This window comes from Vanacampus margaritifer, chromosome 8 (genome assembly GCF_051991255.1).
Source record: "Vanacampus margaritifer isolate UIUO_Vmar chromosome 8, RoL_Vmar_1.0, whole genome shotgun sequence".
Classification (NCBI taxonomy): Eukaryota; Metazoa; Chordata; class Actinopteri; order Syngnathiformes; family Syngnathidae; genus Vanacampus; species Vanacampus margaritifer.
Genome location: NC_135439.1, coordinates 14,266,086 through 14,283,028, shown reverse-complemented (window position 1 = coordinate 14,283,028; position 16,943 = coordinate 14,266,086). Strand labels below are relative to the sequence as shown.

The following is a 16,943-nucleotide window of genomic DNA, read 5'->3' as shown; positions in this document are numbered from 1 at the left end:
CACCTAGCGGTGTGTTGAATCCGATGGCGGGAGAAGATGCCAGTAGACCCAAATTGGGAACATCTGTCAGAAGAAGTATCACTTACTTCCCATCCCCGGCAGAACTTCTACCACATCCAGGAGGGATGAGATACATTGACCCCGACTGGACCATGTTCCATTCCTCTATTGTTTGAGGCATGGTTGACCAGAGCTATGGACTTAAGGTGGTTGTTATCTTTCTTTTCAGCAATCCCTGAACCCGTTGGTGGACACCAGCGGTGGGAAATACCATCAAGCTGAAGAAGGAGTCCTACCTAATTTGTTATTTCAGACAAATCAAACGGGCAGACCTTTACATTGTTCAGTACCTGAAAAGTAGCTCTCTATTTCAAAAAGTTTGGTGACCCCTGAGATATTCACACTTACTGGAATACCCCCAGTTGTCCAATTTGTGAAAATGGGGAACTGATCCAGCTCTTGTGCTATTATATTGTCCCAATTCACGAATCCCGCGTCTGACGTCATTAAACATTAAACAATGCAGACGAGCGTTGTTTAAAAAAAAAGGGGGCATGAACGCGGCGGTGTATCGTGTGGGAAACATTCAAAGGTTGTTTTTCTCGCTTTGGAAACAGCACCTACCGGTACTTTTGGGATTTACGAGGCAAGTTACTAAGCTACCCTTTCCCCTTTCACTGCTGTAACTGTGACAAAACGTGAATGTTGGCTTGGATAGTATTTCTTTTTTGGCAGCAGTCCACAGTTTGTCAACAAAGCGGATCGGCTGCCAATTTATCTGATGAAAAAGTCCACTGATGTCATCAGTCAGGCTGCAAGTTGAGAATCCAAACAGCCAGGTTTATGTTATGTCATTATTTAGTCATATTCCTCATCATACTGTCTATCTAAACATCAACTACATCTTTTTAAAAAATACATATATTTCTTGAGTCTACACATGGCCCTTATGTGTATTAACTTATATATATATATATATATATATGTATATATATACAGTATATGGAACTTAGTAGTTTGGGAGTCTCTACCATATTATTTATGTTATACGCCGCACTTGCCTTAACTATATAACTTTATTGGTGCAGCCACTTGTTTTAGGATGTTTGTCACGAGTGTGCCATTTCACAGTAAAAAAAAAATTCCAAACCATCCAATTGCTAGCCCTTTGACTGAGTCATGTCTGTTGACATGTGATTCTTAGTGTTATTTTTTTTTTCAAAATAAATAAATAAATAAATAATCTCCATTGATGTTCTATATGCCGCTTTCAGAAACCCCTCGCCATGCAATAGATGTGACTCAGTATATGATATCAGCAATTTTCTGCATTGGGATTTTTTTTTTGTCTGTGGCATGCGACACTCAGACTCTACATGTGACAAATATGTTTTTTCACTGTTGCTCCAGAAATATACATTTTTGTGTCATAAAACAAATGTGGTGGAATTGAGTCAACTTGGGACATTAGCGTGCGTGTGCGTGTGTGTGTTCCACCAGATTGTCAAACATACATCTGTCGCCAGGTTCAAATTAGCCACAAAACTTTTCCTGCTCTGAGTGTGACAAGACCAACAGTCATCTCCAGTCCATGCATATCTGTCAACTGAGGAAAATGGGGCTAAATGAGAGCGTCAAGGGGAGCCCCCCAGAAGTAGACCCACCCAGTTCGCTCTACCTGACAATTAGCCAGTCAAATCGGGAACCTTTTTTTTTTTTTTTTTTTTAAATTATAGACATACAGACATATGTTGAAAGTGGGACCTGTAAAAATGAATGTTAAATACTGTACATACCAGGTCAGTATGACGGCAGCCTACTTTGTAAAGAAAGCCAACCATAACTTGTTTTTGCAGCAACTTGAGTACTTCATTTAACATTTTTCCATTTGATTTTTTATTTTTTATTTTTATTTTTTTATGACTGCTTTAGATTTGGTCTTACAAACAAATTTGGGTAATGTTGTTTCTGTAGAAAAGGAACTTGTGTGTTACAGTATGTCCTAAATGCAATTGTATAATTGCTGTTATTGTAATACAAGTGTGACTCAAACTACTGGAAACAAATGTCTTTTTTATACTTGGCCAATAAAGGTTATTGTGATTCTGTGGTAAACCAAGAAACCCTGTAAAGGCAAAAACACCAACTTTTTGTGATTGTTATCTAAAACCAAATTTAGAACAACCTTAGTTGACATAGAGTATGTGTTAATGTGCCACTGTTGTAGTGCGAATTGCGATACAGTACATGATTTACACAAACTTGAAAGACACTCACTAGAGTGCGGACATCTACAATGTGGAATGATTGAAGTCTGCATTTCAAACAGACTGTACACTTATATAAAAGTGGACTTTAAAAAAAAAAACAAGGTGTTCTGTTGAGTCTCAAGGGAGGTTATGAAAAAAAGCCATGTGAAGTCACTTTTCTACATTATTGTGCACTGGAAACTGCAATGGACACCTTCTGTTTTCACACATGACCATTTTCAAAGGAGGGTGGTGTGATTTTCAAAAATGTCTGTGTTGCGAACCTGCGATGGCTCATGCCAGGCTCTAAAATAGTGACCCCAATGACAAGAGTAAGCGTGTCACGTGGCCAGTGAGGTAGTGACACATCTTTGTGTTGGTCATATTAATTCAATCAATTCATATCCGCTCATGCAGGAAGCAGTGTGACCAACCTCTGACTAAGTAGGTCAGTTAGTGACACAACAATTTGCTAACATGCAGTAATTCACATAACCTGTAACCTAAGTGTTATTACCAATTTCTGGAGTAAGACCCTGCGTCATACTAATTAACTCATTTACTGCCATTGACGGCTATCGTCAAAAATTCATTGGAACTATTTCTATTAGTTTAATTTTTTTTCCACTCTTGTTAGCAAGAGTATGAAAACCTATAATTTTTTTTATTGTACATTTAAAACAGATTTTAAATTTGTGATTAATCGTGAGTTAACTATTAAAGTCATGCGATTAATTACAATAAAAAAATGTTTAATCGCGCTAATTTTGACTAATCTATTCTTTTAAAAAAAAAAAAAAGTCTAGGATTTCATACTCTTTACAAAAGTGGGGGCAAAAAGTTAAACTAATAGAAATAGTTCAAATGATTTTTTGACGTTTATAGGCGTCAATGGCAGTGAATAAGTTAAACTTAGGGTGATGGGCGGTGAATGCCACTGGACTGGTCACCAGAAAATTGCAGGGCATGTGGGCAGACAAACTTTCACACTCGCATTCACCAATGTAGTAATATGTCATTTGTTTTTTTTTATATTTCTGTATATTACATTCAAATTATTTAAATTTATTTACAGTACTTTTTAATTTTCCTTGTCACTGGTTCAATTAATTTTCACTTGTATTTCATTTACTGTCAAATTTGTATTTATTTGCTTGAACACCTCAGATGATGCCATGTATAGTCATTTGCATTGTCAGGAAATACTGAAGCCTCTAGATTTTTAGACAATGATAAGTTACCAGAGAGAAGTGAGTCATTTTTCACAAAGTATTGGGTACAAAAAAAAGTTCCGATTTGTCATGGTATGGTCATCTTTCCTCTATAGTTGCAGTGGACGTCCAACCATTAATTACTTCCACCTGTAGGTAGGCTGTATTGTCTCCACTGCCATTTTTTTAAGCAATTTGGAAAATGAATGAATGTTATTAGTATGGTAGTTAGCATGATTATGCAAAAACGACACCGCCAATTACCATCAACCTTTATAGATGGATGGGACATGTGCCAAGGTAGAGTCCATTCATCTGTTGTCATCTTGTGTCTGCGCCGCTTGTTGTTTGTTACTGATGGTACGATACGTTTGAATGAATTTTTTTAATGATACACAATTCAGTGTCGAGATCCTTCTTTTTGGTTTTGTGCGACTTCACAACGTTCATAGCTAACCATCCACTGTCGATGACTCTTTCGAGTCGAAACATCAACAGAAACACCGCAAAACGTTTTTCGTTTTTCCAACTGTTCAAACTCGAGAGTGCTATTCTAATATCTGACCCATTTTTACCATTCGAAAGGGAGAGTTGCGGTTTGCGTACAACCGGCGCAAACAGGTGGCGAATCGTTTCCCAAGAAACCTCATCGAGGAGTTTTATCGCGCATCCATCAACCGATGCTCTCAGTCTCATCGCAGTCACCACTGCCACTTTCACAAGTGTATCCAACACAAATGATTTTGACTGTCAAGCTCCCTGCAGCCTGATGTTTCAGTTTATCCATCCAATCCGGTTTCTGTACCGCTTATCCTCTCCACCGTCATGCGGAAGTGGAGCCTATTGCAGTTGACTTTGAAGGGAAGGCAGAGTACGCCCTGGACTGATCACCAGTCAATCACAAGACACATATCGAAACAAACAACCATTTCCACTCATAACCACATGGTTACTGTTTCTGTTTACAGTATGAGAAAGCACAGGTCACACCATACTAATATTAACTGGGAGAACATTTTGTCCATGCGTGGTTCTTAAAAGTTGATCGTGAATTAAAGCATCCAGTCAATGCACTAGTGGATGTGAGCTAAAACTGTACAAGCAAGTCAGTCGGGGCATTTGGATGCACGTGATGCTAATTTGGTGGTTCTTAAAGGATCTTTGTGCAGTTTGTCACTTTTTTACTCGCGACTTCCACCTCTGGCCAAAAGCGTAACTGCAACATCTGGGTCAGGCTCATTCATGGTCTCCGTGCGAGTACGTGCACGATCTTAAAGCGACAGCCACAGTTGACAAACGAAGACATGACATCCAATGAGGTAAGAAAAACTCCGACCTAACCCTCCCCAAAGAAACTGCGGAGTGTGAGGGTCCGTACACTCTGCTATAAAGGGAAGATAAAAGCTGATAGGTGTAAAACATTCAGGGCTCTTTGTACTCATCTGGGCATTGGTGAAGCATGCATGATGTAGAAAAAGCTTTAATATTACCTTTTTAAACGGCACAATGCATCTTTAACCTTCTTAGAGTTACTGAACCCCATCAGCTTCTTATGCGCATACACCGCCGAACCTTTCTTGATTGAAAAATAAAATTATTATTATTATTATTATTTTCAAATGTAGGGTTTACTGGTCAACAAAATGAACAGCCTATTTAAAACAACCGCCACAGTTTTCTTCAGATGGAGCCCAGGGCTGAGCAGATACAATGAACACAGCAGAGGCCCCAGAATTGAACCCTGTGGAACACCATACGTTCCATTATACATGTGAATTCATATTGCACGTATTTGTCCGGCCACTTTCTTTTTTTGCTCGACATAGTATGAAGAGATTAAAATAATTAAGAAATTACACGACGTACCATCACAACAGCCAAAAAGGGACTACTGAACCCCTGGGGTTGGATCGAACCCAGGTTAAGAACCACTGTGCTAATGGGAAAAAAAAGAAGCTGTTTTTTATTTCACTTTTGTTATGAACGACATCTCTACAGAAGAGTTCTCATTGCAAACACAACGCTGCTGGCCCAACAATGGCTTGAGCGTCTGATGAAATGTGTTACTGTAAAGTGGTTTCAATGCACAGCTCTGAGTCATATCAGGAACTTTACAGATACTTTGAAATCCAAGCTTGTTTGCGTAAATCATCGCCGCATTCCATTCACACGGATGGGGCACCATATTTGTGTTTGCTTGCGCGACCGCAATGTGGCGAGGAGCAGTTTATGCAATTAACAGCATGGGCTCTGACAAGAACGAGACAGCAGTTGCCAACGAAGAACCTCGAACATGAATCTTGACACAACACCAAAAGGAGGCATTCAACAGCCAGTTAATTTAAGCCCGAGCGCCCCCCAATTGGGGCCTCTAGGACTTTGAAGAAGAAATTGTGAAGAAGAAATTGTGTGAAACAATGCACTAATCATGAAAGAATATAATGATATCACACATCAAATTAAACTGCAGAACTACAAGAACATATAAGTCATTTTTACATGCCCCAAACACAGCTCAAACGCTAACTAACTTAATGATCAAATATAGAAATCGGTATTGCACCACACAGTAAAATAACTCGGCTCTCCCGCTGTGCTCAATCTCAAAAGTGTTTCCTTTATTATGACACAAGAATTATTCAAATAAACCATAGTGGTTGCAGAGATATCCTCTTTTTGTTTTGGGTATGTATTTTTCGAGCAGAAGCCTGAAAAATAGCTTAGGGCTTAAAGGGTTTAATATTAGTCGTACTGCGACATAAAAAAAAAAAATCCTTGGAATAAATATTGTCAGCAATTAAAAATAAAAATTGTGATCAGAGGAAACAATTCACTTATTAATCAAACAGAAGCAGGATTGGGTCAAAATGGACCAGATTCGTGCTTGGTGCATGTGACTTCCTTCACAGATGATAACAATAATCAATACAGGTACTATATTTTGATTGACACTGTCAGGAAGGCATTCATTTATGTTCTATCATTTGGCTAGTCAGTTTATATTTGGTGCTTTTTCATTTGAAAAGTAACCAGAAGTAAGGCAGCTTGGTTTCAGTTTTCAAACCAATCATTAGGACAAATTAGTTTTTATTTTTTTAATTTATTTTATTTTTAACCCTGTGTGACTGGCAATGCATAGCATGCAAGCGCTATGTAGTTTCACTTACGATAAGTTTCGATACATGCTGTGGTACTTCTGCTGGTAAGTGGAAGATATAGGTCACATTTGAGGTTCCTGCATCAGCACGTTGGGTTTGCACTTAACATGTATAGATGGTAGTAGTGCAGGGATTGATGCACTCAGTCATCATGCATACAAGAAATACAAAGTGAAACTATAAATGTTGGCAAATTCTTTATTTTCTACAGATTGAAAATAAATAGAAAAGTACATGAAAATAAGAAATACTTCAGCCGACACATTGGACTCAATATGATTCCAAAGCACAGACTTTAAATAGACTCATGTCACACACACAAGCAGTAAAAAATACATTTGAATGTACACATCTATCCCTTCTTCCTGAGATGTATGTTGCGTTCACATTGATGAGGGTCAACAAGTTTTTTTTTTGTTTTTTTTACAAAGACATGTTCCTTTGCCGTTTCGAAGCCAGATATGTTTCGATGTAGTTAAAGAGCACGTCCAGCTCACCCATGGCCTTGTACACTCCTTTGTTCTCCATCTGAAGACAAACACGGGGCTGACTTTCGAACAAATAAAACAGCACGTATGCATTCAATTCCCGCGATGCAGGAAAACTCACTTGGCTGTACGTCGTATTCAATTGGATGATGTCAAACTGCTTCTGGCAGGCGAAATATCTCCTCTGCATGAAGAACAGAGAAAGTTTGTTATTTAGACAGACAAGCATGCTCTTCACTTGACTTCCCCTTTTACAAGTTTGGGATGATGCACGTAATACGCCGCCTCTTTTTTCAATGCGTCATGATCACTTCCAGTGAGGCACACAAGTGACCTCTTCCTTTTTTTTTTTTTGTCATACTCATGCATGTGCCTCATCGTTTGGAGCGTTGGGGATTTATCCCACAATTAGGACGGGAGTTTTTTTCTGCCATGCTCAAGGAAGTCATCCATACATTTGAAAACAGAAACTTAATTTCATCCGGCTCAAGACCTAAACATCTAGCAAAGGGAATATGCTTCTGGGTCATAAAATCTTAATTAATTTAAATGCATATTGCATGAGAGAAAACTTTAAATGGCCACATTTGTGATAATTGTAGAGGGCCCCCACAGAAACTGTAACCCAGGGTTCTATGACTCTATCCATCCATTCATCTATCTATCTATCTATCTATCTATCTATCTATCTATCTATCTATCTATCTATCTATCTATCTATCTATCTATCTATCTATCTATCTATCTATCTATCTATCTATCTATCTATCTATCTAATTTTTCAAAATAGGCTTGCTCGCTACTTTTTCAACCTCCGTGGATGACAACACATCAGTAAAAATGAATGAATGAATAAATAAATAAATACGATACTGCGGTTGAGATCTTGTTTCAATGAGATCTTGCGTTCTCAAACAGTGGATGTCAGGGACAGCAGTAACATTTGGGATCATGAACTAGGGGCCAAGGGGGCATTGACTTGTGACGCAACAGATTCAGAGAATCTATTCCCCATCCGTGGCCTTATTTAAAATAATGTTTGGTATTGTTAGTTCCAAAAATGATTCTAATGGCTATGTGTTGTGTTTCGTGTCAGCCTAAACAATCAAATGAAGCTGAAGTCTGCTAATGAAAAAACAAATACTGTATTGTATTTTGTATTCGGTTATTATATGGCACTAGTACTACACAGGTTTAGAGGACAAGCATTTTGTGTACCGCTTTTATTTCGTTGTGGCAAGTTCGCTAAACATTTTTTTTTACGTTTATTTCAAGTACAGTTTTAGCAGTACATCTACTTTTACCAAAGTCTTTTTCGACACAAGTATCTGACTTCTGCTTATGAGTCAGTGTGAGAGTAGCGAGTCCTGTATTTCTGATTACCACCAGAAATCGTGCGCACTGGACGCGCATGATGAGGCATAACGGGCGCGTAACATCTCCGTGCGCGAGAACTGCTGTACTCACACATTTGGTGACATCTTTCTTGAGCTCGTGAAAAATCAGCTCGATTGACTCCACGTAAGGTTTCAACTCCTTGGTATCCTCCGGCACCCCGGCGATGGCTGCAGGCAGAACCGTGGCCAGGTAAAAGTCCAGAATGCTGTTCATGGCGTGGCACGCAAACGGCGTCTGATCGAAAAAGAGAAACTCTTGTTGTTTTTGCTCCTGATGTATGCAACCACAACACATTTGAGATAAAAGAGAGGAACTTACTTTAAAAGAGTCCTCGACAGTTTGGTCTAGCAGCGCAGTGTCCAGGTCATCGTTTGCTTCCTGTGAGGGAAAAAAAAAATAGAGCGTCAGAGAAAGCAGAGTGTGCGGGGGGTTCTAATCTGCACTTGCTGTCTTCACGGACGTGCATCGACGGCTTGTACTCACGTAAAAACCCCTGATCTGCACGTAGTCTTCTCGCAGCCTCCGAAGCCTGCCGGGGAATCTTTCAACAAAGCGACAACATTGGTTGTTGCACATGGGACTGCAGCACACTTTGCTGAGGAGGGACAGGCCGGTCAGGAACAACAGGAGGACCGAGAGACAACTGGTGCTCATGATGCTGGATACGTCTTGGCTTTTCGGTGGTTCAAAAGACCTGGTGGAAGTGGCTGCTTATTTCTGGAGGAATCTCTCTCTTATTATATGGGCTGGGTGGGAAGTATGAAAAATTGCTTAAACATGCTTAATGCATGTGGGAAAGTTCCCCCCCCCCCCCCAGACTCATACATTACACATGGGGTACTCCTCCCATTACATAGATTGGTGCGTATTGGTGTCATCTTCAAATGTCATGGGGGGAAAATCTGGGGTGTCCCTAGATTTCAACATTACAAGAAAGCTGTGTAAGCTTTTGTTGAAAAATATACTTTTGTACGATGGACTGACTTAATTGACCTTGGTTGCTTAATAGTGGTTTACACCAAATTCATCTATTTAATATTAGTAATTATCAGTCAGTTTCCAAAATCATCTCTGACAAATGCAATCACTATAAGTTCCTCTCATTCTGTGAAAAAAATGTATTTTATTTTAGGGGGAAATCTTGATGATCTCTCTGTCAATATATATATATATATATATATATTTGTATTTTGCAATTTATTGATTAATGGCAAGTAGCTTAAAGAGGAAGTCAACCCAAAAACCTTCTTTACAATAATATGTTCTATGCTGCACAACTAGTCATGTGACATTGTGATTAATATTGCGTTTGTGGAATATCAGTTAAGCAGCAAATTCGACCTGTTTTTATCCGTCTTAGGGTGCAGCCATTTTGTCACTGTAGACTGAAAATGAAATCATAGTTACACAGAGCTCAGATAACAACCAATCGCGGCTCACCTGCTTTTTTGAAAGATGAGCTGTGATTGGTCGTTACCTGAGCAACTATGATGTCATTTTCAGTCGACAGCATGTGGCAAAATGGTCGCCCCTGACATAGATAAAAACAGGTGAATTTTGCCGTAATATTAATTAGAATGTCATGTTTAGACAAGTGGGGGAACATACAACATATTATTCAAAATAACATTTTGGGATTGACTTTCTTTTTAAAGCAAAAGTATGGCTCCATTCGACGTTGTTAAGGAAAGCACATTTTAAAAATTTACAATAGTCGACCCACACATTGTATCCAGACCAAAATTTGGACAATGCAGAGACCTACTCAGGATGCCCCAAATTATAACAAATTAAAGCAGGGGTGTCAAACTCATATTAATGTAGAGGCCACTTAAACCCAATTTGATGTAAAGTGGGCCCAATGAGTTAAAAATGACTACAGGTCAAAATATTTCCCGTTTTTTCTGAAATTTCTTAACAAAAATTAGTAAATTTTTTTGCATCATATCCTGAGTAACAGACAAATTTCCTGATGACAGTTAAGTGGTCGTCAGTCAAATTTAGCGAAATTAAGATTAAAATAAAAAATCTAAATTAGCAACAACAATTACTTTTAATAAAAAACTGCAGTTTGTGTTCTGTCCTCACGAGCCAGATTGGACCCTCTGATGGTCCGATTCTGGCCCGCGGGCTGTATGTTTGACACCCCCACACTTGAAACTTCAGTGACCCAAGAAATTAGCACGTCTTTTGCTCTTTGTAATGTCCTTTTATGGCTTTTTTTTTTATTTCGTGTTGCAACACTAAAGCCAAAGGAAGGAGTAGTCTTGAAGAAGGAATGTCGAAAGAAGAATGTTAATCTTCTAATTCTAATTCTAATTAATTGAGATTCTAATCTCAATTTTAAAAATTGAGATTAGAATGTTTATTCTACTCTTACTGTTCCCCCATTTGTTACAACAGTGTTTTAATGTGTTATGATTACTAACTTTTTAAATAATTATGCAAAAGTTAAGAATACTAAAATGCTTAATGTGTTGCCTATACAGGTACTAAAGATGTTATGATGGCAACAATTAGACCCTTAAACATCTTAATCCATGAAATCTAAACAAATTAGGAGGTCAACCATTACCCGCAATGGACTGCATTCAACCTTCAAGGTTGTACTATTTTGAAATGAAGCAAACACACGTGCTATATGTTTTTCTTTCGTTTTCAACTTTATGGGATGTCCTGTCCTATTGTCATGTGTCCCTATCCATCTAGCCATCATTATTGGGTAACTTTGGTATTTTGGAGAGGTGTTTGAAGTCATGCCACAGTTTGTGTCAGTCGGGTTCAAAGATGTTTAATAACTTCCTGACACTTGAGTCACACATAGAGTAAACTGGTACAAAGTTGTTAGAAATATTAATAGTGGGCACTGTGCTGACCTCAAAATATTCCAGAGAAAACGCTCAGTTTGTTTAAAAAAAAAAATCAATATATTGCAAAATCTAAGAAATGTACATGGAGAGTTTGCATAAAGGGCAAATGAAGCAAACCGTGATGCAATGGCCTGAGAAATGCTAAGTGATGGTAGAGTTATCAGGAAAAAGAAGAAAAAAAACAGCCAATTTTAGTGTCAGATTTAAATGTAAATAGTTAAATGAGTGGCATTTTTTGTTTTTAATGAGTTTTTCAAGAACAACTTTTTAGTTGTAGAAGTTAGAAGTATTTGGACAATGACAATTTGTTTTATTTATACAGCGCTACAATAAATATGAAATTAAACATTCATAATGTTATTGAAGTTTAGACTTATAATATATCATACTTACCATGTCATTCTTACATTTCATTTTCAGTGTCTCAATGATATTTTGACAAGTGCACTAATTGTAAATACAACAACAAATGTATACTTTTGTGGTAATAATGTACAGTATGTCATTACAGGAACAAATGAAATATTGACATCTTGTCTAAATGGTAACAAATAAATTATTGACATCTCTTCAAAATGAAACACATTTGGTGGGAACTTTTTCTTCGGCTTGGTAAGTGCACCTGACCACACTGTTCAATCGCTTAGTCTAAGTATGACTGTTGTGAAGCTTATTCAGCTCCGAACAGCCAAGACCCTGTTTGTAATGGTTGTGGAAAAATGGTAAGGAGTTGTGGCAAATCAACAAAGCTTGTGAAACAGCTCAGGTTAAACCACACCACAGAATAGGAGGCTTTTATGATGAGGCGGCGTCACGGAGAGAAGAGGCGACAACAGTGTAGTTTTTTTCGGTGGTTCTGGCCGGAACTACCCAGGTACTATTCTAACGAATATTTCGGGCAGATACGCTATGGTACCCAATAAAAAAAAGTATTAATGAAAATAAATAAATAAATAATAATAATGAATGAATGAATAAAATAAATAAATAAATAAATAAATAAATAAATAAATAAATAAATAAATAAATAAATAAATAAAAATAAATAAATAAATAAATAATGGTCAGTGGTTAGCTCCTTTTTTAGATTTACCAGACACATTATTGTCGAATTGGAAAGGAAGCTGGTGAGATTGAATGCTAGAAATTTTGGGGTGGAATGTTATGTCTGTAAACACTAACACAACAGTTTTGTGAAACATCTAAGCCTGAAAGTATTTGCCATTTGATATGCCTTATGGTTGTGTATATAGCCATCACTAAAACAATTATAGTCCAAATAAGGTATGCCTGGAGTAATTCAAGCATACCTGAATGAGGACAAACGATGCAGAAAAATGGATGGCTTGCGTTATAATAACAAAAGTTGACATGTGTCGCTTAATAGTGTCAGTTTATGAGAAGCGTCACCATGTTTGTATTTTTGCACTTGCGTAAATTCATGCGTAAGCGTGGTTGATAAAAGTCATTTTATGCTTTCCTCCAACACATTGTCCTAATTTCAAGAACTTTTATATTGGCGTTTTCTGAATTCAAATTACAATGATGTATGTATGTGTATGTAATCTTGTACCTCGAAAATCGTGACTTTTCAGGAGACCCCAAAATTGTTATTTTAGTTCAACAATTAACATTGCATCATGAAAGAGAGCAAGCCATTTTCAACACTTTAAATTGGTAAATAATTCATAAAAATGACATGCACACGTGTGTGGACTGATCAAAAGTATAATATATATAAAGTATGTATACAATTTGCCGATTTTGAAATTAGGCTTTATCTCATTTTGGATAAAAACAAAAACAAACAAACATATTGGCTGCAGTCTTTATTTTAGTCTCCGGTGTATTCTTTTTGTGCCTCTAAATCTGCTGAGAACGTGTGACTCAGCAATTGAATGGGAACAGGTCACGTGACTGTATGTTTATCTGACGTGACTTTGAAGTGAAGTTTTTTGCCCGTGACTTGTTGCAAGTCGGATATGCGTCGCATGCTTTCCACCTTCTTGTGCGTCATGCTTACTGCTGCAACTGCCTCTGTGGCAGATTTCATTGCATATGTCAATTCATTTCACATGTTTCATAAATGCAAAATAGTTTTCAGGCCATGAAGTGTTTCAAATGGTCAATAAATAGGAATATGAATATATAAAAAATATTTAAGTCAACCCCCCCAAAAAAAAATTCTTGACAAAAATATGTTATATGTGACCTGACTAGTCTAAAAGCAACAAAATCCTGCTGTTTTTATCAATCTCAGGGGGTGGCCATTTTGCCACTTGCTGTCGACTGAAGATGACATCAATGTTGCTCAGGTCTCAGGTAACAACCAATTACAGCGCAGCTTCAGAAAGCAGCTGAAGTTTCATCCACGTTGGTACAACGCATGCCTCATGCACGTTAATGAGGGGCGTGGCTTTGGTCAGACACTTGAAGGTGCGGAAGGGAGGAGTGAAGTGAGGCTATATTCAAATCTTTCTAGCTGTTATAATTCACCAAACTCCCCCTTTCAATACATTCTAAGAAAAAAGATCATGATAAGTACTTCCTCAGAAACTCTTTTCTTTCTTTTAAAATTGAGCAAGCGAATTGCTGTTAGGAAATGTAACCTGAAACTAAGAGAGCTCTCTGTTTTGCTGAGCGAGTATCCTTGAGGGAGATGAAAGTTTCTTCTACTCACAATTCAGATTTTGACCTGAAAGTCATAGACAGAACAGTCTATTCTATTCTATTTAGGTGAACATGCATGCATCTAGCCTGTTTTTTTAATCTCAAAATCTACAGTATAATTGACTGTTTATTGTTGACACTAACCCCATTTTTAGGTACGTTGCAACTTTGTTTAGAAAGATGCTATATGACTAAAGTGCTATCATTTATTCACCTAAGTTCTCTTTCTTTCCCCGAGCTTCTTTCAAGAACACGAAGGAAATGAATCACCGTTTGTAAAGATGTCCACTCTTGTGTATTCCATTCATCTGACTTGTTGATTCATCAGCAGCCAGTGTTCTACAAATGGCAGTTTTAGGAAATGTGACTGTATACAGTTTGAGGTCACAAAGCGGTGTCGGGGGGGCGTTGTGGAAATAGTATTTTCTACTTCAATGGATGGCCATGCTATGATCATGTCATCATTGTCAGTAAAGCATTTTGATAAAGTACTCCAGGAATACATATGCACTACAATATGAGTCATCATGATACATGTTCATCAGGAAACTCCTAAAAACTCCTCGAAAGTTTGTTTTGCCTAGGCACGTGACTTAAATATACTTTTTCGGGGTTGGGGGTCAGCGTGAAGTTTCAGTGGCTGATTAGGAATCAGATCTAGTGTTTGTATGACATTTGTATGACTAAGGTGACTGTATGCTGTGTATAAGTGGATGGTGGTGGTGGTGTATGTAGCAGCAACATATAACACTTAATTCAGGTCTACATAATTCAGGTCTTTTTTTTTTCTTTCTTTCTGGAGAGCTCAGTATTGTTCATTCGGTAATTTTACCGATTTGACATTTCATTATCATTGCTCTCTCTTTTTTTATTTTTTTATTTTATTAAATTATTATTTTTTTGTATGTGGGTGAGTATGTGTATGTGCGTGTGTGCGTGCGTGCGAGTGTGTGTGTGTGTATTCATTAGTTCACCTAAAAGCTATTAAAAAATCCCATACCGTTCCCCTAAACCGAACACTTCCAGCCAGAGTCGTGTGGCCATCAGAAGACCAGAGGAAGGACCAAAGAATTCAGGTCTAAAAGGCTTCTGTCTTAAAGACTTTGTATAGTGAATTCAGATATTTGTTTCTAAATATAGTGGTCCCTCGCTACTTCACAGTTGACACGATCACGGATTTTTATCCCGCTTTCCGCCACACACGTCCACAAAGCTCGCATATCTGTCTGCGTGCACCTTGCGGCAAAAATTTGTCGTGGTCTCAGGAGTTGGAGGTCTACATTTTGATCAACTGTCGGCCACGTGTGACGGGCCGATGTTAAAGAACACACCCTGCCTGCCAAATTCCCAAACAGGTGCAGCGAGGTTTGCACATGCATGAACAAGCACCGTCTACAAAAATAGAGCGCAGAACATGGTGGATTTACTTTAATTAATAAAAGCAATTTTAAAAAAAAAACAGCAAGAAAGTAAAGCCTATAAACATGTTTTATCTACAGTTGAAACAAAACATGGTTGCAAGAAAGATAACATGAATTCTTTGGAATTATCTAGATTTGTGCTTATACTGGTCAGAAAATATGATTTCATCCGCATCAAAGTCACATCAGCAGTTATGCTTATTAAATGCTACACAAGCCACCACGTTTCCATGTTTTCACTGAACACAAAATGCAAACGTCATAGTGCTGGAAGGAAAAAGCATGTGTAAGAACCTCAGGATTTATTAACTGGTTGGTTTGGCAACAGTAAACTCAATTAAACGTTTCCTGTAGTTGCAGATCAGACCAGTGTGGCAGCACGTGCGCATACAATGGTTTGGAAAGCGTTTAGAAAGCTAATAAACACTGACACCACCTTGGGAACTTCGCCCACAGCAATGATTGCCTTTAACAATACAACAATAAGGCATTCATGTTTGTTGTGTCAACAAGGCCGGAGAAGTGGCGACAATTACTGGATCAAAAACTCAAAATCAGTTTATTATAATTTAGTTTAAGCACACATAACACATGTCATTCCATAAGTAGGGAGGAGACGTTTCATCTTGCTACACCTGCACAACAGTCTAGAGAGACTGGACCCCCCCCCCCCCCCCCCCCCAAAAAAAAAAAAACAGTTTCATTTCAGTAATATTGTTCTGATGTCCAGTGTGAAATGAGGTCATCAAATGATTAGCCAACTATGTAAAAACACGGAAGTAATTTGTCTCTGGCCAATCAAGCCATTACATTTTTATTTATTTATTTATTTATCTGTCTGTGGTAGCAATGCAACTATGCCCCGAATTGGCAAAAACAATCAACCATGTTGCCCCCTCCACCATACTTTGTAGTTAGTATGAGATTCTATCAATTGGTGTGTTGCACTTTTTTCTTTTACTTTGTTCCTCTCACACATAGCGGCGTTTCCTCCAAGCAACTCATCAAGGTTAAATTAAGCCTGTAAAGGTTAAAGTAAATGTTTTGGGTCATTCTGAAATGATCATTTTGTGAGTAGTTTCACCGTTGTGAATTTAATGACCAAATTATTCATGAAATGTGTTGCTGTTTTTTGCTTGCAAACGTGGTGCATCAATGGAAGCCCGTGTTTACTTTAACTTGGAGTGAAGTCAGTGAACCAAATCGTTTGAATGCGGCAGTGTTAGATAATGTTTGAAAAGGGGCGCTGCAAAATAAAGTGGAAAGTGGGGAGTGGGGCTGGAATCACCTTCAATATAATTATATTAAAACTGGTTAAAATAGTAACTCTTAAAACAGAAACGCTAATGTAAATTTAAATGCTCATTTCATATTACTGTAAGTGATAATAGCAATTACGTTTGCATTTGGTTGTATATAGTGTGCATAGTAGACATGTATTTTATATAGATTTTCTGAAGTTTATTATTATTATTATT

At 37.8% G+C, this 16,943-nt stretch overlaps 1 protein-coding gene across 1 annotated transcript; it reads right to left on the bottom strand.

The window, feature by feature from the left end:
- Positions 1-6,802: 6,802 nt before the first annotated feature.
- On the bottom strand, positions 6,803-9,200 carry il10 (interleukin 10). Its single transcript, XM_077573349.1, has 5 exons — positions 8,988-9,200; positions 8,823-8,882; positions 8,574-8,738; positions 7,228-7,290; positions 6,803-7,146 (listed from the first exon to the last, which is right to left on the bottom strand). The coding sequence occupies exons 1-5, from the start codon at positions 9,156-9,158 to the stop codon at positions 7,042-7,044; spliced, it is 564 nt and encodes a 187-aa protein (XP_077429475.1). The 5' UTR covers positions 9,159-9,200; the 3' UTR covers positions 6,803-7,041.
- Positions 9,201-16,943: the final 7,743 nt, after the last annotated feature.